At 39.0% G+C, this 27,656-nt stretch overlaps 1 protein-coding gene across 5 annotated transcripts in view; it reads right to left on the reverse strand.

Annotated features, from left to right (window-relative positions):
• Positions 1–7,872: 7,872 nt before the first annotated feature.
• Positions 7,873–27,656, reverse strand: part of schip1 (schwannomin interacting protein 1) — an 829,255-nt gene continuing 809,471 nt past the window's right edge. For all 5 annotated transcript variants that reach the window (XM_072572731.1, XM_072572732.1, XM_072572733.1 and 2 more), the window contains 2 exons: positions 11,297–11,390; positions 7,873–8,569 (listed from right to left, as the gene is read on the reverse strand). In XM_072572731.1, the coding sequence (XP_072428832.1) occupies positions 8,518–8,569; positions 11,297–11,390 (146 nt within the window). In that variant the 3' untranslated portion in view covers positions 7,873–8,517. The remainder of the gene's footprint in view (positions 8,570–11,296; positions 11,391–27,656) is intronic.

Consider the following 27,656-nt stretch of genomic DNA (forward strand, 5'->3'; position numbering starts at 1 on the left):
AGGAAGATTTTTTTACAATAGGTTACATCACTGACTTTCTGTTTTAAATTATCTGTTTTAAATTGAAATTCCATGGCTATTTCAGCATGATTAAAAAAGAAACAGGAGTTTGTCTTACATTTGCAAAGACAATTGCCCTTAAGCTACTGGTGTGAAACAGTTAGCTCAGCGTTAATGCCATTGCGGTATAATTTTGTTGTATCCTTGTTCTGCTTTCAATAGTTTTCTTTCCTGTTTCACTTTAATGATATCATGAATGATCTCTCTAACTATGTGTCTCTGTGTTTGTAATATTTCCAGTTTGTAGCTTTGCAAAACTCATTAATGACATGGCTTTTTTCCTTTTTTAATGGAAGGGTTCACACTGCAGCCTCAAAGTGCCAGGGACCTGGATTTGATTTCATCCTCGGGTGGAGATTGGAGTTTGCATATTCTACCGTGTCTGCATGGGTTTCCTTTGGGTGCTCTGGTTTCCTCCTACAGAACAAAGATGTACAGATTAGGTGGACTGACCATGTTAAATTACCCCATAGCGTCTGGGGATGTGAAGGCTAGGTGGATTACAATGATAAAGATGCTTGGTCACAACGATAGGGTAAGGGGGTGGGGGTGGGTGGGATGCACTTTGGAAGGTTGATGTGGACTTGATAGGCTGAATAGCTTGCTTCCACACTGTAAAGTATTCTCTGATGGAAAATAAACTTACTTGACAGAAGGTCAAGGTGAAATTTACACCAACACATGTCTGACAGGCTGGTTGAAAATTGTCAAGACTTATTAACTATTTAGCTGCAAGATCCTATTATCAGCAAGTGATTGATGCCAATGTGAAACCTAAACATTCTGTAGGGTGTCTTTCACTGGTTTGGTGTTTCACTTGTTTCTACCTTATAAGCAACAATGACCACAGTTTGGGAAGTGATCACATTCGTATTTTTTTCAAATAAATAGTCATGCACAATGATATTTAATTTCTTATATTTCTCCTTTCTCCTGCAAAAACTAAGTATTATGCCAATTCTCATTCAGATGAAATCAGTAAGTTGCATTTTGTAAACCTCACCCATATGTTCATTACACCTAAACTATAATATTTTTGTATGAGTTTAATATGACAGCTATTTATTCCCACAGTTTTCCATAGATAACTAAGAATCATAATTATCTCATTATTGTTCTGGCTTAATACCATTGTATTTGCCTGTAGAGACAATGTTGCAATGTTAAAGATTCAATTCTATGATGATTTAATGGTCAACATTGTTTTGGCTGAAGTTTTGTCAAACTCAGTTCACACATTTGGTCTATTTTGATATGCAACGCTAACAAATCCTTGTCAAAAATAATTCTAGCTCTAAAGAAAAGAAGATTGATTTGCATTTGCTAGCGAAGGCACAGTACAACTGAGAGGAGTTTATCCTTTTTATTTCTGTTGAAAGGCACATTCAGTCGATTGTATCTGTAAGACCCCTTATTAGTTATAGTCATCCAGCACAGTCATTTCGAGTCTTTTTGCCCGAAATGTCAATTCTCCTGCTCCTTGGATGCTGCCTGACCTGCTGTGCTTCTCCATCACCACACTCTCGGCCCCGAATGCAATCATATCAACCTATCAATAGTTAAGCTTCCAAAACTGTTTCAAATAAATGTCCCAGGTAGTTGCATAATTTGAGTCAATGTCCAAAATGTACTAACTTAGTTGAGATTTTTGAGGAAGGGACAAAAAGGATTGATGAAGGCAGAGTGATGGTCGTTGACTATAGGCATTCAACATGGTTCTGAATGGTAGACTGGTTAACAAGTTTTGATCACATGGAATCCAAGGAGACCAAGCCATTTGGATATAAAATTGGAGATAGATGGTGGAAGGTTCTTTTTGGACTGAGAAGCAGTATGCTGCAAGGTTTGGTGTTGGGTCCATTTTTTTGTCATTTATATAAATGATTTGGATATGAATAAAGGAGGAATGGTTAGTAAGTTTGCAAATGACACCAAAATTAGTGGTACAATGGGACTTTAATCAGATGGGATGAGGAGTGGCCGATGGAGCTTAATTTACATCAATGTGAGGTGTGGCATTTTGGTAAGGCAAATCAGAGCAGGACTTAAATACTTAATGGTAGGGTCCTGGGGAGTGCTGCTGAACAAAGAGAACTTGGGGTGCAGTTCATAGGTATAGGTCCCAGAGGGTGGAGTCACAGGGCGATAGGATAGTGAAGAGAGCATTTGGTATGCTTGTCTTTATTGGTCAGTGCATTGAGTTTAGGAGTTGGGATGTCATGTTATGGTTTTACAAGACATTGATTGGGCCATTTTTGGAATAGAATCCCTACAGTACGGAAACAGGCCATTAGGCCAACAAGTCCACACAGATCCTCTGCAGAGTATCTCACCCAAGCCATGCTCTCACACTATTACTTTACATTACCCCTAACTAAAGTACCTAACCTACACATCTCTGGACACTTTGGGCAATTTAGCATGGCCAATTCACCTGACCTGCACATCTTTGGACCATGACAGGAAACCAGAGCACCCAGAGGAAACCCACGCAGACATGGGGAGAATGTGCAAACTCCACAGAGACAGTTGCCCAAGGCTGGAATCGAACGCTGGCTTCCTGGTGCTGTGAGGCAACAGTGCTAACCACTGAGCCTGTTTTCAAATCTGGTCTCCCTGCTGTACAAAAGTTGTTAAATTTGAAAGGGTGCAGAAAAGATTTACATGGGTTGGAGGGCTTGACTGATAGGGAGAGGCTGAATAGGCTGGACTATTTTCCCTGGAGTATCAGAGGTTGAGGAGCAACCTTTTTGAGGTTTCTAAAAGAGGGGTGTGGAAATGGTGAATAGCCACGGTCTTTTTCCCAGGGTAGGGGATTGCAAAATTTGAGGGCATAGGTTTAAGGTGAGAGGGGAAAGATATGAAAGAGATCTAAGGGCAACCTTTTAAAGCACAGGGTGTGTGTGTATGGAATAAGCTGCCAGACGAAGTGGTGGAGGCTGGTACAACTACAACATTTAAAAGACATCTGGATGGGTATATGAATAGGAAGGGTTGAAAGGGATATGGGCCAAGTGCTGGCAATGGGACTAGATTAATTTGGGATATCTGGTTGGCATGGATGGGTTGGACCAAAGGGTCTGTTTCCGTGCTGTACAACTTGGTGACTCTATAGATTCTAGACAAATCTTTACCTGAAAAATTAATTCCTCTTTTTAAACCAGATACTTTCCAAACTTTTCAAATGCAAATGATCAGCATTCACAATTTTCTTTCCAATATCCCAACTGTTTAAAACTTATTTGAAATTAGCCAGTCATGACCAGGATTGCAATCAAGTTTGTACCATAGCTCCTCTGCCAAGGGACTGAGCAACAACAATTTACATTCATTTAGTGAGCATGAGCTTGAATGAGGTATGACACCGAAACATGTAAGGAGCTATTGGGTCAAATGACCAAAAGCTTGGTCAATGAGATGATTTTCAGGAGTATCTTCAAGATAGAAAATGGGGTGGAGAGGCAGGAAGGTATTGCAAAAGTAGTCCAGAGTTTAGGAAACAGACAACTGAAGGTACCAAGATGATGGTGATCACAATACGGGATGATCAATCTTGCAAAATGTTACAGCCAATTCAAGAAGGACAAGAAGGGAATGTTCTATAGAATGTCATTTGTGACTTTGATAAGAGTTGCTTTAATCCTTGGTAGGGACTGAGTGGAGGGATTCAAAGCGGGAAGACAGCTTGTGTTCCTGCTCCCAAATATTATCTAGTGCACCTATTAATGTAGGGTTGGAGATGCCCTAATGGCCACATAACTGAATGGATTGTTGACACTTACAGATACACTTATACATGAGAATAGTCACCATGGCAAGGAAACATACGAATAGCCGGGACTCATTAGTCAGTATAAGACAGCATCTTTAGCCAAAGAGAGGAGAGAACTTGAGGGGAAAAAATTTGCAGTAATGATTTAGGTTTTGCATTGATCAAAGATGACTAAACAACTTTGAAATAACTAGATCAAGCAATTAATCAATTCGTCATCAACTTTTCTTAATGTATAATGTTTACTGAAAGGTGAATAAGCTACAAAGTTACCAACAAGTTATAAGATCATATAGATGCAGGTTTAAGAATATTTATAATGTTCACCATCAAAATTCAAAGCTTTATCACTTGATGTTTTAAAAATATGAACTACTAATCTATAATTCCACTGATTGATTGTTCAAATTTGAAAGAGAACAACTTTATTTGAACCAGGACACATTGTTTCAAAATGACTGCACGACACCTGATCCACAAGACAGTCCAAGTTTCTAAAAGTCTCTGGTGTGGATTAGCAAAGGACATGTTGGTGCAATTCCCCTATAGAATTTCATATTTGACATTAATTCAACTACACTTATATATGGGGTGAGAAAAAAAGCATAAGCAACTGCCACCTCCTCTGCAGAAAGAGACAAAGGGAACCCATTGAAGCACATTACGTAAAAAAAGACGTGAAAGATTGCCCTCTAAGACTCCCTTCTATTCTGGATATAGGTTTGCTCGCTGTTTCATCACCATACCAGGTAACATCTTCAATAAGCCTCCAAATGAGGCACTGGTGGTGTAGCCAGCTTTCTTAATGTGTCTTTGGGTTTCCTTGGGTTGGTGATGTTATTTCCTGTATAGGTCACCCATACAGTGTATTCAAAAGAACGGGTACCCAATGAACATAGTCCGCCGATTTCTGAGCAACAAACCCAAACAAGCAGACAAAACACATCCAGAAACCCTAGCCATGCCCCCCCTACATCAAAGATATCTCAGAAATGACTACTCAGACCCCTTGGTATCATGGTAGCCCACAAAGCCACCAACACACTAAAACAGCAGCTAATGAACTTGAAATACCCTATATAGAAAACAAGAAAACGATTGTCTTCTACAAAATACCATGCAAGAACTGTAAGAAACACTACATTGGACAAACAGGCAGTAAACTAGTCACCAGGATACATGAACATCAACTAGCCACAAAACCACATGACCCACTCTCACTAGTATCCTTACATACAGATAAGGAAGGATACCACATCCATCCTAGGACAAGCCAAACAGAGACATGCACGAGAATTCCTAGAAGCATGGCATTCCAACTGGAACTCGATCAACAAACACATTGACTTGGATTTACCACCCCCAGAAAAAAAACAGGAAATGACATCGCCACAGGAAACGATGTCACCATAGGAAAGAAAATCACCAACCCAAGGAAACCCAAACATATAAATAGAAAGCGGGCTACACCACCAATGTCTCATTCAGAGGCTCGTTGAAGATGTTACTTATATAGTGACAAAATGTCTGAAAAGGAACCTTCTTGCTCAGCGACCAAACCTACATCCAGAACCTCAACCTGAGCTACAAATCTTCTCAAAACTTGCTAACTCCCTTCTGTTTCTGGAATCTTGACAGTCCAGGCAAGGAGAGATCGAAACTACTCTGTGAATATGGATTACCTTCATGTATGTTAACTGCAAGCTAGCACATTGTAGAAAACTCACCTGGGAAAAAAACCCAGCAATCTAATCTGTTTATAACAGCAAGGCAATAGTATGAAGAAGCTCTGCAAAACAAAATAACTCAGCAGGTCTCTCTCTTAGCAGTTTTTCAAGTTTGGATCCAATGTTTTGTCACAAATAGAAGATATCAGAGATAGACTTTTTTAAAGAATGGAACTTGGAAGTGCCATAACCCACATTCTGGAAATTGATTTGGAGATGCCAGTGTTGAACTGGGGTGGACAAAGTTAAAAATCACACAACACCAGGTTATAGTCCAACAGGTTTATTTGGAAGCACTAGCTTTCGGAGCGCTGCTCCTTCATCAGGTGGTTGTGAAGCAAAATCATAAGACGTAGAATTTATAGTAATGGGATTGCAGTGTCATGGAATGTAATATTAAACAAATTTAGCTTAAGTCTTTCATCCTCTAGAATGATCATATTAGTTTTGGTTCTTTCATATGTAAATCCCAGAACTTCTTAAAAGTTACCTTCTCAAGATAGCTTTAACAATAGGTACCATCTCATCTCATTGAAGTGTGAGGTTAAAGTCTGTCTGTGTCCCAATGTTAGGTCAGACTGATTCTATTTCTAAAGTGAAATTTATAGTATTTTACATAGACTTATGCAGTTTTTGAGCAAAATAAAATGTAATTCTCCAAGTACAAATTCACCCCACAAACTTCTGTGTATTCCATGTAGGGGAGACCCAGTAAGTGTGTGTGTGGGGTGGGGTGGGGGGGAATGTCTGTGAAACAGTGTGTGTGGGCATAATAGGGTGAGAGTGTGTGTTTGTGGATGTCAGTGAAGGGGCTGCATATGTGAGTATATGATAGCTTGTGTATGAGAGAGGGTCTGCGTGAATGTGTGGGTCTGTAAGAGTGAGTGTGCGCGCTTGTGTGCATGTAAGACAGAGAGAGTGTATAGTGTAGTGGGGGTCACCTGTAGTGTGACAGGAACCCCAGGTCCTAGTTGAGGCATTCCACATGGGTACTGAACTTGGTTCTCAGCCTCTGCTCAGTCACTTTGCGTTGTTGCCTGTCCCGAAGTCCAAAAACTACATAAGTCCATGTAAAATACTGTGAATCCCACTTTAGAAATAGAATCAGTCTGACCTAACATTGGGACACAGTCAGACTTTAACCGCACACTTTCGATGAGCTGAGATAGCACCTTGTTAAAGCTATCTTGAGAATGTAACTTTAAAAAAAGTTCTGGGATTTATATATGAAGGAACTGAAACTGACATGATCATTCTAAAAGCTGAAAGACTTAAGCTAAATTTGTTTAATATTACATTCCATGACACTGCAATCCTGTTGCTATAAATTCTACGTCTTATGATTTTGCTCCACAACTCACCTGATGCAGGAGCAGCGCTCCGAAAACTAGTGCTTCCAAATAAACCTGTTGAACAATAACCTGATGATGTGTGATTTTTTTATCTCTGGAAATTCATTAATTCTCCTTCTAAAAGTGACTGTCACCACGAGTATAACCAGCTTACATTGGCCACAATACCCACTGGAATGTCAAGACTGCTTTTTTCCTCTCTTAGACTTTAAAATTTTAATTCCTCTTTCTCCATCATGTAGCTTGTTATATTTGCTTACTTGCAATGATATACTTGCAATGTGTGTTGTGCACATGCCATGGCATTTGGAAAGGATTTTACCTTTTTAATAATGTTTACACTTTTAACTCATTGAGTTTCAAAAATAAAACAAGCTCCTTACTTGCAACTTAGGAGATCTGTATGGCTTGATCTTCATAACTTTACCCATGTTTAAATATAATTGAATTTAAAAAATTTAAAGAAAATTCCATTTGGCCAAGCTCAGGAGTGAAAAAGAGAATTTATTTACCCTGCTGGACTTGGTTGTGGCACTTAAATTATTGATTCAGGTGTAAATTCAGTCAAAGCCCTCACGTTTCCATAGTAACTCTGAAAACTGCAAATACATTGTGATGTTCTGAAAATGCAGATCCATAGTTTGCAAACTGCCAACTTACCAAGTACAAAAAACAAAATTCTTTCTCATTTTCTGTAATTTATTACAATCAAATGGAAGCTTTAGAGATGTTTTCTGAACAGTCTAGTGAATTCTCTCATGCTCAGTGGTGAACTTTTGGGCAGAGAATGTGAAGTAACGGCACTGAAAGAGAAATGCAATCTCCTATTTTCAGTAAGTCAGGCACACTTGAGCGCGGGAATTAAAGTATTTGCAAACTAGTCTTGATATTTCGCATCCTAAATTATTTTACATTTAGCAAACTTAGGATTTTAAAAGTAACAAAATAATATGGCTTCACATTATAAGTATATCATAGGAAACAAATTTTATTTTTATTTTACATATTTGTACATAACATTTCCAGATAACATTTCTGAATCCAATTGACTGAAATTATATTAACACACTTTAAAATGGTTGAGTCAGGTAATCAACATTTACAAAATGTTGAAAACTTATTAAAGTGACCTAATCACCAATAGCTACAACTTCACTACAAGGCAGGCATGTATTCTTTGACTTTAATAGCACCTTTAAATAAAGTTCATTTGTTTAAAACTACCATCTGTGAAGAATAAAAAGAGGTCCATGGTAAAATACTGTTTAACTAAAATCCAAGCAGTAAGAAGTTAGCTTCTCTTAACTACTTTATATATCTTCCAATTCTGCACATTTCAGTTTTACTAGATTGCATATCAGTTACCAACATTTTACTGAAATGCCCGATACAACTCAGTGACAAATGTAATCATATTAAAATAAATTATAAAAGAAGCATAGGCCAATCACTGGACATAAAGCTTCAAACAGTACCAATGACTAACACTGATTTTCTTGAAGTGCACCATCTTGAGCGTCAGCATTTTACAACGACAGAAGCAAAGTAAAATCTAGCTTTTTTTTTCCCCTCTCTGATCTCGTGGCTTGTTGGAGGCATCTCAGTTTCACTTAGCTGTTGTTTTCTCTGCCATGTGCTTCTGCTGACTTTCAGCATGTCTGTAGAAAGAAAAAGAGAAGTCAAAGATCTCCACAAGATTATGTCACATTTTGATAATCTTGCTCATTTTGATGTGTTTCCTTAAAGAAAACTTAACTGGGTACATAGATTTTATATTTACACTTATGGTTGGGGCTGAGAGAGTTGAGTGTTTAATAAAGTCATTCAAGCCAGTTTGTGCATGTTGTCAATCTTCTGGTCTGACTGCAGAAAGCCATTCACTCTCATTATACTCAATTCAAAAAAAGGGAGTAACTTCAAGTGGTTTACATCCACTGGAGCAACTAGTCAGGCTTAATTGATAATTCTTGCTAATCTCTACAAAAGGGGAAGATCAGAAGTCAAATTACCAACTTCCAAATCAATCACAGATTAACAAAATGTGGAAACACACTTCTTTTGACAATATAGAAAAAATCTAGGCCAGTCAGTTGTTTGGATTCAGAGTAAACCTTGAACTGATACAATTATTCACACAAAGCATGTCAATGGAAAAGCAGGTAAACCATTTTTGCAAAGCTGAAGCTGAAGATCACAACTCTGGTAGCAATCTTTGGATACTGGCATTCAACCACTAGTTCCATCATTCTAAAATTGAGCCCAATCTGTTTTCCGTTTGGAAGATAATAGAAAGCAAACATGTGCAACATCCAATTCACATAACAGGGAAGTTAGGATTGTCAGCTATCGCACAATGAGAAATTGTGCAGTTAAGGTAAATTCTGGAGAGTCAGGTATTTAAGAACCAAATGGGGGAAAAGCTAGTAGACAGTGATGTTAAATTCCAGAGAACATAACATGTTAAATTACCAAGAATGCAGTAATTTGCTTTAATCCATGAGTTTCTGAACCACTGTATATAGGTATATATACTTATGATGCAGAGGAACTACACTGCACTGAAATTTTAAAACGGTCAATTCATCAAACCTGATTTTTTTTTCCATTCTGCAGTCATGAATTGATGTGCACAAGAAAACAAAAATGCAGCACAACATAATTCCAAGAATGACAAGCCATATTAATATGGAAGTTGCAAAGAGGAAAGAACATGACTTTGAATTTGCAGAAATACCCATATCAGCAACAAGTCAGGTAAATGAGGACATGGATACGGTGTCCAACTATTTTATTAATTTGAAATAGGGTGTTGCTATTGATAGCTTTATCTGGGCAATTTAATTGTGCATTGATTACCATTATAAGAGAAAAGGTGAAGGACAGCGATAGGTGCAATTTCTCAACTTCTCATGCTTATGATTTAACATCTGATTTCGGTTATCACATACACACTGACAGTGCTCCTCAAACTGGATGCTCATAGAAAGTAAGAATGCATGAATTTTTGATAATATTTGCATTTTTTGGTTGAGGGTCTTATTTCTGGAAATTATTCCTTGGGTTACTTGATTGGAATTGTAAAACTCTTAACCAGCAGGATCAAGGCAATGATTTTAAGGCCTTATGATCAAAGATGAGCTGCCTCATATCTTGCTTCTATAACAAATGACCTGCTCAGTGAGTCAGTTTTGTAGCTACAATAGCTTGATACAGTTTAATAAAACTCACAAATCTGAATACAATGCAATCAGCTATTTCCCACAAATGTTGCTGGTGTATTTTATTGAAACCATCACCATTAACTTCATAGCATTACCTGGCCATGGTGATCAAGATGCTAACAATGGGAAGTACACACAACATAAGGGGGCAAAGTTGACTGCATCTGGGAACTACAGTTAATCACAGATATACCAATCACTGGAATACCTCAGTGAGTAGGGGTGAGTAGGGCTGACACATTGATAGCAGATGGGTTTTTGAGGAGAAATAACAGATTGGCATTTTAATAGACAAGCAATAGAGGAAAGGGAAGGCCAGAAATGTGTTGTGGAACATTTGCTTGTTGATGCAGCAAAGTCAGCTGCCAAGGTTACTAAGCAATGGATGATCTTGTCTCTGTAGAGTATGAATTCTTGTCAGGCAGAGGCCGATTGGGTTGATCTGGAGTGCAGTCGAGGTACCAAAGCAGTGACAAACTGTACATCAAACAGTGTTAAGGGTTAATGACTCACAAAGACTGACATATTTCAAACTAACAAGAGATTCAGCTAGTCAGGCAGCATGCAGAGAAGTCTGTAATTAAAATGGCAGAATCCAAGAGCAATGATTGAAGGATGAAGGGGAGGTAATGGCTGCCATGACTTGTTGGGACCTTAACAGGAGGTGCACATGCAAGCTGTTGCACAATATACAGAATTATGGCCACTACAGGGTAGCCAATTCCTCAGGCCCTTTCCATACAGCCTACATCTTGCAGACTAGTTACATGACTAACTCTTTGACTAGGGTTTGCAGGTGAGTTTTAAAACAATATATTTTACACTTCCTGGAAATCATGCACAAATTTTGCAAGAGTTCTGCATTTTAATCAACTTTTATGTTTAAACCTCCCACATACTTTTTGTTTTAGTTTCAGTATACACAAGCTAGCTTTGCAAAGAAGTCCCCTGCTAACCTTGCATGACAGAAATCTAACAATTCCAGTTAGCTAAAGTATCTCGGCTTTTTAAGAGGATGAAAATGTTTCAGGGAAAATACATAGGAATGCAATGAGAGTGCAAAATGTCACCAAATGCCAAATGATCCACTGGGGAAGTACAGAACTGCCCAGTTGAAACTGCGACAGGAAAAAGTAAACTACTCATGTTCAAACCTACACCAACCTGGTAAGGTCTTCTATGTCCACCAGCATGGCATCTTGTTCCATGTGCAGCTCATCCCTAATAAGTAGAAGCTGGACCAACTCTTCATTTAAACCTGATTTAAAAGTATATACATTAATTCATATGATTTGCACCATAATTGTTATTTATCTTTTCAATAACAGTTAATCTGTTTTATGAGAACTGAACAAGCTTTATCATTGACTAATAAGTGGCAACTAAATAAATGCAAAAGTGAAAATTTGCAGAAACGTTTTTGTGAATATTGAGAATTGAGAGTCTTCAGTACCAGCTCAAACCTCTACACACAATAGTAACATGCATCGTTTTAGATGGAAAATGTAAAATAGCAGAGGGCAGTCTAACATTTTGAGGACTTAAATAGTATTCTACTGAAAGACGGGCACTTTGTTGAAAAACAAAATGTTCAATTTTTAGTTGTATAGAAATATAAATGATTATTAAATAAAGAAGCAAATATTGATATCTTTACAACTGGAAGTTGGGCTAGTTCATTCTAAGAACTTTTGATACATTACAGATTAGATGTCTGACATCAGGCACCTTCTGGACCAAGTATTAGATTTTTGATTGCCCATTACCAAAACATTGAAGCATTATAAGCCTATAATAGATTTCTGATCAGTGTTTAAATCATGCATATACCCACAAGACACATGCATACATCACTACACACATTGTCAATTAAAATCTGTCCATTATCATTACTCAGTTTTCTGTCACTCAGCCAATTTCCTACCCAGTTTCAATATTGTCTTCCATTCCATGGACTTTAATTTTAGTCAACAATCTGTTAACGACTTTATCAAAGGTCCTTCAGGATAGACATTTCTCTGCTTTAGTTTGCAAAATCAATCAAACTCATCAGGAATGAACTACCTTGTACAAATCCTTGTTGGCCCTCTCTGATCAGCTGAAAATGTTCATGTGTTCGACCACCCTATCATAATTACAGACTTTAGGAATGCCCGGACAACAGATGCTAGGCTTCCTGCCCTATAATTCACTGGTATCCTTTTGTCACCTTTTTTAAATAGTGGAAGATCAGCATGTAATCCATTCTGACACCCACTTCTATCATGTACTTATGATGAGAAAAGTGATCTAGATTTGGTGAAAAATTCCTATCATTACAGCTTATACTATTCCTTATTTAATGTGAACATATGTAGTCTTATAAAAGTGAAGGAAGTTTTTGGAATGGTAAGTGCATGTACATAAAGGTGGAGAAGGAAACAGCAATTTAAAAGTAACCAAGAATTGTAAATTTAATATTCTCTACATTTTACAGTACATATATTTATTTTTTGTTCCATTTTCAATGTTTATAACCTTTGAATTTTTTTTAATGATTGGTAACTGTTCCTATCAAAAGGATAACAGGAAGCATCTCCAGGTCTAATCAACATTTATTCCTCAAACAACCCATCAACTGGTGAATTATTTCTCTGATATTTGTAGCATCTTGCTGTATGCAGACTGAATACTGTATTAGCTTACAACAGTGACTACACTTCCATAAAGGGTACTTTTGGATGTGCTGACAATTTGAATGGCTATAAAAACACAAGTTCTTTTCCTCCCTAGCACAACTGTGATGATGCACCCAACACATATATTTCAGTTTCATGACATTTTGTCAACTAAACCATAATTCAGTTGGTCACCTCTTCATCAAACTGACAAGCTTCGGTAATAGTAAAGATAAATAGAGTTTAGTTCGTACTGCTATTCACTCACTGCATCTTCCATCTTTCAGCAGATGGAAATGTCAAGACAATGTCCATTTAGGAAATAGTACATTCTGCCTAACCAATAATTATCTCATGACTGGCTATTCTTCATCACATTCAAAAGTGTCTCACTGAGCGCCGAACCTGTGGGTTACATTTCAACTTTTTTCTATAACGTCTGAAATCAGACACAAGTTTTAAATAAGGTTTACAAAATGGATTTGACAAACTTTATTTGTGCTACGCATCGTAATTACATTGGGTCAAGTTAGGAGAATTTCAGTGAGACTCATCCTTCCATCAAAATTGTATTAGCTCTGGCAAACTCTGCCTCAGATCTCACTTGATTCCAATTTACTGAAACAGCATTATTCTTACACGCTTCACCATTTTCATGCAAGGTAATCAAAGGACACAGTGTCTCTTAAAAAGACCAAGATTAAGTACGAATTAGCAATAAGTTCTTCAGTCTTTCTAAAACAGGAAAGGTAAGTTATTTGAAACAATCCGAGGCAAAGTACAAGTCAGCATGGTTATCTTTAGAAGTATCACTGGATAATTAATGTAATAATTACACAAAACTATGGACTAAAGTCCAATGGAAATCCAGACTGAAGACTAAAGGCTAAATACTTTGGTGCAATGGAACTGGAGGATGTCATTATTCAGTCGTGGCTTTTCCACACAATGAAAATTTGATAAAATCCTAAGAAATTCTACTTTCAACATTTTCATCTTGTGAAAGGTGAAAAATGCTAATGGCTATAGCACTTACAAAACAAAGACAAATATATAACAAGCGCAAGTGAAGTTATTGGAATAATGATTGATTGATGTTTCAAGATTGAGAATCAAATACCACTAGGGGGCAGAATGACTTTACAAGCTGCAGACTTTAGCTATTTTAATCAAGCTGTTCAGACATGTTCTGATACATGCTTGGGGGTAGTGGAAATTGAAGCTTCTGGCCCACAGGTAAGGACATTACCACAGTGCCAGAAGAGTCCTAGCTGCAGGCTATTAGATGATCAAGAACTCTCGCCTTGAGAAGAGAGAGCTAAGTATAGAAAAAGGTTTTGAAATAAAAGCTGTTGTGCGGGTATCATTTGATGTGAACTGAAGTTTAAAATGAAAGAACATTCACATGGAGATGTTCATGGTGCAGGAGTAGATATTCAGGTAAAAATGACACTGGTTTGTTTTGTATGTGCTGTAGAAAATCTTTGCTAACATTGCATCCATTCTTACTGATATTCAGTCTATGCAGAAATCTGAACCTTGACTGGGTTATGTTGACCTAATTTAACTGACTTCCTTAATTTATCCTAGAAACCATAGTCCAGTGACACGATATAGTACAGTGAACACCAATCTTACCATTTATGTTTTGATTTATTTTCAGATACTTCATTATTGGTTTTTAAATATAGAATGGAAGATGCCCTTTTATTCTGAAGAAATATTAAAAGTAAATAATTTATGTAGGTGCTATACATTTTCATCTAGATCAGGTGTACACTGAAACAATTCTGAAATTTACAATTCTGAAATTCTGTGCTTACTCCAGCTTAAGACATCCAATTTTTGTTTTAAACAATGCAGGACTATTCCCTATTCTTCAGGTTATCCCAACGAAGCAGTTCTTCTACAATGGAATGCATGGCATGCAGTTGGATACTACATACACGTAAAACTCCCAGAAAGTAAACAACAAGTTTTTAAACTCTATTTGGCAAGTGAGAACGGGTCCCTTGGAATCCTGCAGATTAGTTATCTTTGTGACCCTAGGGGCTGATGAATCCTAATTTTGAGCTGCTGAACTAAACTGATCCTCAGAGGTCTCAGTGGGGCTGAAGCATGAGGCCCACTCTTAGCTTCCAAGATTGTAAATGACTATTTAGTTCTGGGCACCCTTAATAGAATGGACATGAGGCCATGGATAGAATATATAGTTAAACTCACTGAAAGGCTGCCAGAAAATACAATTTCTAGTTAGGAAAAGAAGAGCTTCAAAATTTGACGTTAATCTTTCACAAGCAAAAGAGATGAAGGAAGGATTTAATAGAGTTATTAAAAATAACATTCATTAGTGGCTGGAGAATTTAAGATTGGTGGGAGACTTGGCGATATGACCTCATGCTCCATTATCATAGTGCCAATCAGTACTTTTTTGATGCCCGCGCCCTTTCCACTCAGCGGTTAGAAGCACTGACCATTTTCTAGGTGCTAGTCAAGGCAATATGGGGATTTTCATCTCCTGGAACACAATGAAGTTTTTCAACATTACCCAGTGACATCATGTTGCCACTGATTGCTTAGAAACCATCAGATTGTTATGACAGAGAGCCAATATGCCATTACATAAATTACATTCTTCACAACAGTTCCTTCTGAGGAAAGGCTAGAGAGACTAGGCCTCTACCCTCTGGAATCTGGAAGAGTCAGAGGTGAGTTGATTGAGGTCTGAAAGATTCTGAGGGGACTTGGTCAGACAGCTGGGGAAAAGATTTCCTCTTATGGAAGAATCGAGAACTAGGGCTCAAACATAAGGGACCATCCAAGTAAGGCAGAGATGAGGGTTTTTTCTCTCTCTCTTAAGAGTTGAGTGTCTTTGGAATTGCTTTCCTCAAAAGGCAACAGATGTAGAATCTTTAAATATTTTTTAAGGCAGAGGTGAATAAATTCTTGATTACCAAGGGGATAAATGATTATCAGAAGTGTGCAGCAACATAGAATTGAAGTTAAAATTGGATTAGCTGTGATCTCATTGAATAGCAGAGCTGATTCGAAGGGCCAAATGGCCTATCCTGTACCTTGTTCATACGTTTACAGCCAATGCAGTATAAACTGGTAACTGAGATATGCTTTTCATTCAACCATCTGACTTAATACGACACGTTTTATGTCACCCCGTTTCAAGCACATCTTCAATTTTCCTTCCAACTAATGTTTCATGATACCTCATCATATCTGTGGCAAAAAGATTCTACATTGGAATAACCCTGTCTGCAAAAAGAACATTTTCTAACTTCATACTTCATTCTTTTGGCTGTAAGTTCAAATTTAATGTTAACCAATTCTCCAGCCACTAATGAATGTTATTAAAAATTAAATCCTTCCTTCCTTCGTCTCTTTTGCTTGTGAAAAATTAACAAATTTTGAAGCTCTTCTTTTCATAACTAGACATTGTATTTTCTGGCAGCCTTTCAGTGAGTTTAATATATTCTATCCATGGCCTCATATCCCTTCTATTAAGGGTGCCCAGAACTAAACACAGTCCACGTGCATATAACCAAGGATTTTCACAAATTGCATTTCACTTTTACTTAATGCCTCTGCATGTGAAACATACAATTATAATGTTCCTTTGTATTGGAACTCATTGTTATGGGGCAGCATGGTGGCTCAGTAGTTAGCACTGCAGCCTCACAGTGGTAGGGACCTGGATTCGATTACCACTTCGGGCGACTGTCTGTGTGGAGTTTGCACATTCTCCCTGTGTCTGCATGGGTTTCCTCCCACAATCCAAAAAGATGTACAGGTCAGGTGAACTGGCTGTGCTAAATTGCCCATACTGTTAGGTGCGTTAGTCAGGGATAAATATAGGTTAGCAGAATGGGTCTGGGTGGGTTAATTTTTGGAGGGTTGGTGTGGACATGTTGGGCTGAAGGGCCTGTTTCCATACTGTAGGGAATCTTATTTTTACTTTTAATTGCACTTTGCATTGAACTACATTGGCTATTTCTCTGTCCACCACACTAACCTGGTTGAGTGATCTTCATTCGTCGAGTTTATTGTGCAGCCAATCATCAGGAAACTTCAATATCAGTTGTGCACTGCCCCACATGGAATTCAACGGTTCAAAAGGCAACTCACTAATACCCACTTGGTGGTAATTACAAATGGTTAACATGTGCTGACTCTGTCAGCAATGCTCATGTTATTTGCTGGATTTAGACAGACGAACAAGAAACACTGATTGTTGATCAGACTTATTAAACAAGAACTTTGCAATATGTTTGGGAGCTGGGTTATAAAATAGCCGAGGTAGAAAATCTTCTTTCTCTACTACTGAAAGGATATTTTGTGAAATCAATTTTCACAGTCTCAACTCTGTCCTGTGAGTACTAGTCCATGAGATAAACTTACCCATTGACAATCTTACTCAGAATGAATTGTTTTGGGAAGTAGAAATTCCCCACAGAAAGGTCACTGGTATAGAAAGTGAAAGAAAAACTTCTTGTAAAAAACAAATGGATCTCCTTCCACAAAATTAAAGCATGTTTTGTCATTGTACAGTACAGGCAGCCTTTGCATTATTTGCATATGACAACATTCTAGAGGGATGTTTGGAACGTAAGTCAAGAACACTATAGAAATGTAAATGCACATTTCACATGCAACATGTGTAAAGCAATGTCTGTATGGGAAAATATAATGAGGTGCAAAGAAAGAAAGTAAATTACTTACAGTGAGGTGGTAGTGGGCAATGTGCTTAACCCAAGTAACTGTAGGAAGATTGAGGACAGAGGGATGATACTGAAATCTGATCCTGCCTTACATCTAGCTTAGGGAATGGAGGGCCATTGTGGCAGCTTCATTATAGTCCTTGGGGGATCTACTAACTCAACTCAAACAAGGAATCCAGCTTGTGACCTTATAGACTATATGACATAGATTATACACATGCCTGCACTAGTACCATTATTCTTCGGTCATCAGAGAAGCTACCGACAGTCTCTTTTGTTTAAGATGATTGAAATTATATCGTAACTGTTACAGTATATTAAGCGAAAACATTTATAGAAATCTGACTTTGAAAAAGCCCTCCTGCAGTAATTTATTCAACAGGCTACTCTTGATTTTTTTTCAACAAGAATCTGGCAGAATCACTTCAACAAATGCTTTATTCTTTTGTCTCTAAGCATTAATTTTCAGTTCCATTCATGTTTGTACTATTTTTCTCAGCCTAGTTTTAAAGAGGCCCTTTCTCATGTCAAAATATTTACCAAACTACATTTAATTTGGAGAGGACAGATTACTAGATTACATTTCTAGAATTAATATATATCATACTATTTATGATATAATCAAAATGCTTTACAGACTAGAAAAAAAACTTCATAAAATATGGATAGATAGCTGTCTGAAGTAAGTGTTACTGTTAATGCTTCAGCGATTTGCTTCCCATCACAAAACTAGGTCACAGAGAAGATAACAAATAAGAATATGGGTCACAAAAGAAATGTTTTAACTGTAAAAACAGTTGCTCAGGTTGAAGGAGAGAAAAGATTTTCGTACTGCATTAAAATGGTCTTTGCTATTATAAATCTATCAAAGGTTAGGGTGGAGGCTAGTACAATTGCAACATTTAAAAAGCATTTGGATGGATACATTAGTAGGAAGGATTTGGAGGGATATGGGTCGGGTGCTGGCAGGTGGGACTAGACTGGGTTGGGATATCTGGTCAGCATGGACGGGTTGGACCATAGAGTCATAGAGATGTACAGCATGGAAACAGACCATTCGGTCCAACCCGTCCATGCCGAACAGATATCCCAACCCGACCTAGTCCCACCAGCCAGCACCCAGCCAACTCTGTGGGAAGCTAGAGAAGTGATTGCTGGGCCTCTTGCTGAGATATTTGTATCATCAATAGTCACAGGTGAGGTGCCAGAAGACTGGAGGTTGGCTAACGTGGTGCTACTGTTTAAGAAAGGTGGTAAGGACAAGCCAGGGAACTATAGACCAGTGAGCCTAACATGAGTGATGGGCAAGTTGTTGGAGGGAATCCTGAGGGACAGGATGTACATGTATTTGGAAAGGCAAGGAAGGACTGATTAGGGATAGCCAACATGGTTTATTGCGTGGGAAATCATGTCTCACAAACTTGGTTGAGTTTTTTGAGAAGTAAGAAAGAGTATTGATGAGGGCGGAGTGGTAGATGTCATCTATGTGGACTTTAGTAAGGTGTTTGACAAGGTTCCCCATGGGAGACTGATTAGCAAGGTTAGATCTCACAGAATACAGGGAGAACTAGCCATTTGGATACAGAACTGGCTCAAAGGTAGAAGACAGAGAGTGGTGGTGGAGGGTTGTTTTTCAGACTGGAGGCCTATGACCAGTGGAGTGCCACAAGGATTGGTGCTGGGTCCTCTACTTTTTGTCATTTACATAAATGATTTGGATGTGAGCATAAGAGCTACAGTTAGTAAGTTTGCAGATGACACCAAAATTGGAGGTGTAGTGGACAGCGAAGAAGGCTACCTCAGATTACAACAGGATCTTAACCAGATGGGCCAATGGGCTGAGAAGTGGCAGATGGAGTTTAATTCAGGTAAATGTGAGGTGCTGCATTTTGGGAAAACAAATCTTACCAGGATTTATACACTTAATGGTAAGGTCCTAGGGAGTGTTGCTGAACAGAGAGAGCTTGGAGTGCAGGTTCATAGCTCCTTGAAAGTGGAGTCGCAGGTAGACAGGATAGTGAAGAAGGTGTTTGGTATGCTTTCCTTTATTGGTCAGAGTATTGAGTACAGGAGTTGGGAGGTCACGTTGCAGCTGTACGGGACATTAGTTAGGCTACTGCTGGAATATTGCATGCAATTCTGGTCTCCTTGCTATCGGAAAGATATTGTGAAACTTGAAAGAGTTCAGAAAAGATTTACAAGGAGATTGCCAGGGTTGGAGGATTTGAGCTACAGGGAGAGGCTGAACAGGCTGGGGCTGTTTTCCGTGCGGCGTCGGAGGTTGAGGGGTGACCTTATAGAGGTTTACAAAATTATGAGGGGCATAAATAGGGTAAATAGGCAAAGTCTTTTCCCTGGGGTTGGGGAGTCCAGAACTACAGGGCATAGGTTTAGGGTGAGAGGGGAAAGATATAAAAGAGACCTACAGGGCAACTTTTTCACGCAGAGGGTGGTAAATGTATGGAATGAGCTGCCAGAGGAAGTGGCGGAGGCTGGTACAATTGCAACATTTAAGAGACTTATGGGTCTATTTCTGTGCTGTATGTTTTTATGACTATATGAACAGCTGAATTTAGTCCAATGGATCTGAACAGTTTAGAAGCGATTTTTCAGATTATGCCACCATGCTAGTTAACAGTTTGAGTGATTTTTTGGTTCTTTTGACTCTATACATGAAAATGGTATTTCCTTAAGACAAAGGGTGAAACCTTACAATGGCCTGAATGGCTGGAAAATTGGGACTATTGTGTAAAAAGTTGAGTGAGGCCTTTCTCATTGTTAGACTGCATTTTCCAACAAAGGTCCAGGCTTGGAGCTGAGATTCTTGCCATGGCGTGGTGAGATGCTAATTAGCAGGAGATTATCACCCTCACTGACTGCAGAGCTCACCTCATTATTCTGCAGCTTCCTATCCTACCTTCCGATGCAAGGAAACAAATGCTGCAAATTCTTGACATTCTTGACATGGCTGTCTGAACAGGTCGCCCTTGTTCCTCCAACCACATCCGGGTGCACTCCAGGGCAGTGACAGCACATCCATGGACCTTAGCATCTGATACTTGCCAGCCTCTCTGACACTTCACACACAGGGCCATGCAACTAGCTAACAGATTGGATTGGGCTGTGTCTCAGGGTGTCCACTTCCTCTCTTAGTGCTCACACACTATGAGTCTACAGTGTCCTTGCTTTTCCCATTCTGCCCTCTCAGCCAGACCTACCAAGCTTACAGTCCTTCTATTTTACCACATCATTTCATTCAGACAAAGACAGGAAGCTTGTCATAGTCGATATGTCACAGTGCGATAGGGCAACAACTGACACCAGTCTGGAGAAGTGGGCAGGGTCAGCCAACTGTTGGGTAGCCCTGCCCCTGTTTTAGCTCTTTCTGCTCTATTGTGGGCTGTTTTCCCCTGCAATCAGACAGGAATAGTTACTAAGGGAGGGTCAAATGGGTGGCACATCTGGAAGTGCTGATGCTGAGTGTATTGGTTGGATCTCTCAAGCGAGTGTGAGTAGGCAGCATAGAGACCCTGGACAGTTAGCAATGGGGGGGATTTATGCAGGTGAGAGTGAGTGATGGAAGATGTTGCACGCAACAGTGAGAGTAGCAGAGCCTTGGAGGGAGGTGAGCATAGTGGAAGAGATGGGGTGAGTATCAGATGGCAGAATGCAGATGGGTGGCACCTAGCCTTGCAGAATGGAGAAGGTAGTTAACCTTCTTCCTGCATTGCTGGGCCGTGGCCTAGTCTACTAGTCCTGGGAGCAGGACATTCATCCTCTCCACCATTCCATCTCTCTGGAGCTCCTAGTGCCTGTCTGGACAGGAATCCCAATATCTGTCAGGTCACAGGCAATGTCAGGAACAATGCAGGGCACCTCTGGACACACCTTGCTTGCCTGGGTGCACAATAGCACACCGTCAGATGAAAGGGGTGCCACTGGACAAGGTAGGTAGTTAGTGAATTTGACATGAAAGCATGAGAAAACCTGCCAGGTCTTATGGAGAGAAGCCACTATGAAATTTGACAAAACTGACACTTAGCCAAGAAGACATAAGATTCAGCAGAATACATCAGTTTTATTAGTGTTTAGCCTTTAAGTCAAACGTAATTTGGTAAAGATTACTATAATCTTATCAGCTTTAAGGAATATTTGACAATGCCTTCAGTGCAGCACGGTGGCTAAGTGGTTAGCACTGCTGCCTCGCAGCGCCAGGGACCCTGGTTTGACTCCACCCTCGGGCAACCATCTGTGCGAGTTTACACATTCTCGCTGTGTCTGCGTGGATTTGTTTCAGGTTTCTTCCCATAGTCCAAAGATGTGTAGTTTAGGTGGGTTCAGGGATATGCAGACTGGCGTGGTTAGCCATGCAAAATGCAGGGTTATGGGGGGGGGGGGGGGGGGAATGGTGGTGGTGGTGAAATGCTCTTACTACTGTCTGTGTGGTTCAATGGGCTGAATGGTCTGCTTCCACAGTGTAGGAATTCTATGCAAGCATGGGATTCCACATTTAAGAGCTGGAAAATAAATGTCATCCATTCCAAATTAGCATCAGTGTAATACGTTTAATGAAACAATTCTGTCAAACAACATGATACCTGAATCAGGCAGATCTATGCTTCAAAGGACAATTTGTGTTTGGCAAGTCAGCATAACTCAATAAGATGTTCAAAGACAAACAGTCTCTTGATTTTGGATTCTTTCTTCACAGCTCCAAATATTTCTAACAGCATGGAGCATTGTCTGAGCTAGAACTCCTGTTTTGTTGATGACAGGATAATTTTATTCGCTTGACATACACAGAGGAGTCTGTAAGATTTGGTGGTCATCAATTTTGGTTTTAGTTGTCAGGCCAAGTAAATGTTAACAGTCCTTAGATGGATGTACTGCAAGGGCTACATTAACAGAACTGTTATGGCTTGATATTCATATATATAGATTTTCCTCAATTTAAAAAGCATGACTGTTTGAGAAATCCTACATTTCAGTTTGATTTCATTCTACATTTCTGGTGGTTTGTCATTTTTATTAATGCAGATTTATGGTGTGATTAGGTGCAGAGAATGTAAACAAGAACAAATCATAAACAGCCAATAATTCATGGAGATCCTTATTGTCATCTCTATCTCTCACACACACAAACACATACATTATCTTTCAGTTCTATTCAGTGAAACTTATTCTGTTAAAGCTGCCTATCAGCTCACATTTAATCTTCATGTGTCAAGTGCTGTTGAAATAATTCTTTTAATTAGAAAAGGCAGGAATGTGTAACAGTGAATATATCCATGGAAAGAGAAGCAGATCAACAGACCTCTTCTTAAATGAGATCATAGATAGCCCTCTCAACTCAAGAAGCTGCATTGTCTCAAAATGGATTGGGAACAGATGGGCACCATGACTCCTTGCTCAGTCTGGAAGGAAAGTCACCTGAAAACTGAATGGCATTGAGAAATCCTGCCATAACAAGCTGCGGTGTGGGCTAAATTTGCTTAACAGTGTGAACTGTAGCCCTCAATCAGTACTGTGATTGGCTGGCAGCATCACTAATCCCAGCAGCATCACAAGGACGTAGTAACTGCTTCCAGGATTGCATCGGGAAGTGGCTAGAGACACACCATGGCTGCTAGAGAAGGTAAGGCCTGGAATTTTCAGGTGGGAAGAGAATGCAGAGTCAGAAAGTGGAGTGGGGAGGGGGTCGAATCTGTCCAGCAGGCAGCACGGAAAGGAGGGAGTGACATCTTATGAGGGCTTCCTGGACGTGTGCAGAGCTCGCTCCAAATTAGGTGTCCACCTGCCTGCCTGCATTTGGCCATGCGGCCTTTAATATTGGGTTGGTCACTTCTGCCCGACTGGTCACACTGACTGTACTTTGGTAAGGGAAGCACATTGTTTCGGTCAGTAGGCTTTTTAACAAGCTTAAATGACCAGTAATTATTTCTATAAATATGACAGGTGGGCAGCTGATTTCAGCACTAATCCACTTGGTGTATATTGGGATGAGCAGGGGAGTGAGCAGGATGGTGGTGGACTAAGCACACAACTTACTCTACAGCCTTCTGCTCCATCAAAAACATACTGAGTTAAGGTATATAAAATCCAGCCATTTCGGTAACCTCGAAACATGTATGCTTTGATGGCACCACAGTTTAGAAATTCCAAACTGAATTCTAAGTACTGTTCTTCGTGCTTTCAGGGGCAAAGTGATCCCAAATAACCCCAGCAAATGCTGTTCCTGTTCCTTGTATTCTTTCAAATCACATTCCACAGAAACCATATTATACCACCAAATATTGAAAACAAATCTCTATTTATACTTCACCAGAAGAACCTCAGCTCAACAGAACAACTAGGATATTAAGACAGTACGTGTATGCGTCATGCAAATATAGCTACCATAATAAATAAGAAATGAATGTTACCCATTGGATAGAAGATAAATTCCTTCATTACTGTCCTTCGCTAATACTAACTCTGGACCCTGCTAATGATGGACTGGAAGGTATTAATGTCTCTAATGGCAAATAATGCTGCAAATTAAATTATCAGTTGACCCCAGATGTATCACTTTAAAACAAGATATCATCAAATCCCCAGTTTTAGTACAGGACCAAAACATCTGTGGCCGTGGTTGATTTCTGATGAGAACCACTGAAACAGGAAAAAGTATAACTGAAATTAATAGGTTTGGTGTCATTCTCCCCGTGTCTGCGTGGGTTTCCTCTGGGTGCTCCGGTTTCCTCTCACAGTCCAAAGATGTGCAGGTCAGGTGAATCGGCCATGCTAAATTGCCCATAGTGTTAGGTGCATTAGTCAGGGGTAAATGGGTCTGGGTGGGCTACTCTTCGAAGGGTCGGTGTGGACTGCTTGGGCCAAAGGGCCTGTTTCCACGCTAAGGGAATCTAATCCACATTTATCCAATTGATATTTAAATTTGCCTGGTTTTCATAAGCAGCTACAATAGATGTTTAGAAATTCAAACTGAAAAGCCCCTTTTCACACAGTATCATGACTGATAACTAAGAAAGCATACAACAGAAAATTAATATCCTCCTTTTATGTTTCTAATGACATTTTCAATAATTAACCAAAGGAATTTTGATCTTACAGAAGTATTGTTAAAGGTTTAGTAGCTATCTCATCTGAACTCCTTTGGAATGCTTGATTTACTAAATTCTCCCAATGAGTTTCACATAAGAGCAGGAAAAATATTGCCTTTCTCAATAGATGTCAGCAGCACTCAATATTTAAAGCAAATATACACAAGTTAATCTCCTGTGTCAATCATAAACAAAGAAAAGTCACTATCCCTACAAATATATTGCTACTTTTCTTCCATGTTTTCTACTTTATTTTACAATTACAACTTGTATTTTCTTTATTATTTCATGGGATATGGGCATTACTAGGAAAGTCAGCATTTGTTGCCCATCCTGAATTGCACTTGAAGTGAATTAGTTCTTAGGCCAATTAAGAGTCAAACACATTGCTTTGGGTCTGAGGTCACATATAGGCCTGACCAGGTAAAGGTGGTAAACTGTGTTGCTTCAACAAGCCAGATTGATGATACATTTATGGCCTGAATTTTCTTCCAGATTTGATTGATTAAAACTAAATTCATAGAAACATAAAAGCTAGGAGCAAGAGTAGATGATTTGTCCCTTTTGAGTATACACCTCCATTCAATATGATCCTCTAATTCAATTCTATATTCCAGCTTTCTCCCCATATCCCTTGGTACCTTTAAAATTTCTCTCTCTTCCTTCAATTTCACCAACTGACATGGTAGGATTTAAACCCATATCCAAAGATGTGCAGGTTAGGTGAATTGGTCATGCTAAATTGTCCATAGTGTTCAGGGATGTGTAGGTTAGGAGCATTAGAGTAATAGGGGAGGGGAATGGGTCTGGTTGGGTTATTCTTCGGAGGGACGGTGTGGACTTGTTGGGCCGAAGGGCCTGTTTTCAAACTGTAGGGATTCTATGATCTCCAGAGCATTACACTAGCCCTCTGGATCACTAATCCTGTGACATTACTACTATGCCACCATTTGCCCCTTCTCATCTACATGTGTGGCTCTCAAGGTGAAATCTCTTCTTTTTAAAAATCTGCATGCCCACCAGTTCTTTGTACGTACTTTTACATGTATTCCTTTATGGAAGTATTAAACATTTAAGCTGTATTTTTGAAGCCATGGATAAGAAGGGATAAGATGGCATGCGATACAAAGGTGAGCCTGCCTTACAACTTAACCAATGGGTGAGAGACAAACTCAACCTTTATATCAAGTGGAAAAATGGGTGAGGAGGAAATGAGAGTTTAGGGTTATCGGCATATAGTTGCTGTATTTGTGAAAAGCATAGAGAAATTGACTGCACTGCAGGGGAAGCAACAGCCGAGTGATATTATCACTGGACTATTAATCCAGAAACTCAACTAATTTTCAGGATGATGGCAGATGATGAAATTAAGCCTCTAATGAAGACCGTAAAACCATTGTTGATTGTCGGGAAAAACCCATCTGGTTCACTAATGTCCTTCAGAGAAGGAAATTCGCTGTCCTTCCCTGGTCTGGCCTACATGTGACCCCCAGACCCACAGCAATATGGGTGACACTCCGCTGCCCTTTGGGCAATCAGGGATGGACAATAAGTGCTGTCCTAGCCAGAGATGCCCTCATCCAGTGAGTGAATTTTAAAACAAAAGTGATTCTAACTTATTGAAAGTGTTTACAAAATGCTAAATAAAATTAGATGGGTTTAACATTAAAATGGTCAGAACACAATCAGTTGAAATCCAAGCATATAAGTTAATTTCATGATGTGATTCAAGTGGTCAGGTCAATTTTCATAAGAATGTCACTCTTGCTTTATGGGTACCAGTAAAAACAGCAACAGTTGTGGCTGAGAAAGTGCTGGTGAGCTGCATGCTTGAACTGCTGCAGTGTGTATGGTGAAGGTATTCCTCTTTCATTGTATCTCTAAAGGCATCTATCTATCCTAAGGCACTTAATTGGCAAAACTGAAAAAAAAAACTGTGTTAGGTAAGGATATAAGTTACGGCAACTATGTGATATTGAAAGTTTTGAGCCAGTATGGAGAAATGTCTAGGTTTGCAAAGTAAGAGGATGCGGTTTGAAAGCTTCTTGGAGAATGCAAAATTGTAAGGTTGAAGACAAGAAATTATTTTAGTCAAGAAATTATTGCCCTCCAACTTTGATTTACTATCATAAGATTTTGAACACCAGTCAAAGTACAATATCCAGATAAAAAGTTATAGTATATACAAAATTAGCTAATGTAGCTAGTGTTGGCTAATTTAGCAAGAAAGAATGGATGACTGGGACAGTGACACAGTACGGAGATCCTGTAGGAATCCCAGGGCTTGACCAAGGACAGCAACATGCAATTTGAAAAGACTGTATAATGTTAATCTCATGTCAACAAATTTGATGTTTATCCATTTATGCACTGAATATAGACAGTGAACTTAAACTTCACTGGGTATTGGACAGATTGAGAGTGTCTTTCCAGCCTCAGAGTGATAATTGATGATATGTGATTGTGCAGGTGGAACTACCAACCTAGAAGTTTCTTTAGTTTTGTTTTATCATTCTTGAAAATTGTTCTGATGAAACTTCATTGATCTGAAATGTTAACTCTGTTTTTCTCTCTCATGGATGACCATTTTCAGCTTTTACTCTTTTTACTTGCTGATGTTCAGTGTTGGCAGATACGTAGGAATAAACATGTTCAATTGAAAGAGGTGGGCAACAGTAGAGGAAAAACTGCATTCCGTTTCAACTGTGGAGGTACCAAAGCTGTGCAACAAGCAGCAGCCAGCAGAAATTGCAGTGAGATGGAAGAGGAGTATCATGAGTACAAAAGGGAAATCACGAAGAGACCCGTCTTTTGAAAGTTATGGGCTTGTAATTAAAATGCTCTAATTTTGAAAATGAAAGAAACCCAACACAAATCCTGAAGAGGATAATACAAGAATGTTTTGAGATTTCTATTCCAAATTAATTTTGTCTAATTCTTTAAGTTTTCTTTTTCAAAAGGAAGCACTTGGGTGAGCTGTGATGGAATTTGGGGGAAAATAACTTCATGGATTTTATTAATTACTGTTATGGTTAAT

This window comes from Chiloscyllium punctatum, chromosome 6 (genome assembly GCF_047496795.1).
Source record: "Chiloscyllium punctatum isolate Juve2018m chromosome 6, sChiPun1.3, whole genome shotgun sequence".
Classification (NCBI taxonomy): Eukaryota; Metazoa; Chordata; class Chondrichthyes; order Orectolobiformes; family Hemiscylliidae; genus Chiloscyllium; species Chiloscyllium punctatum.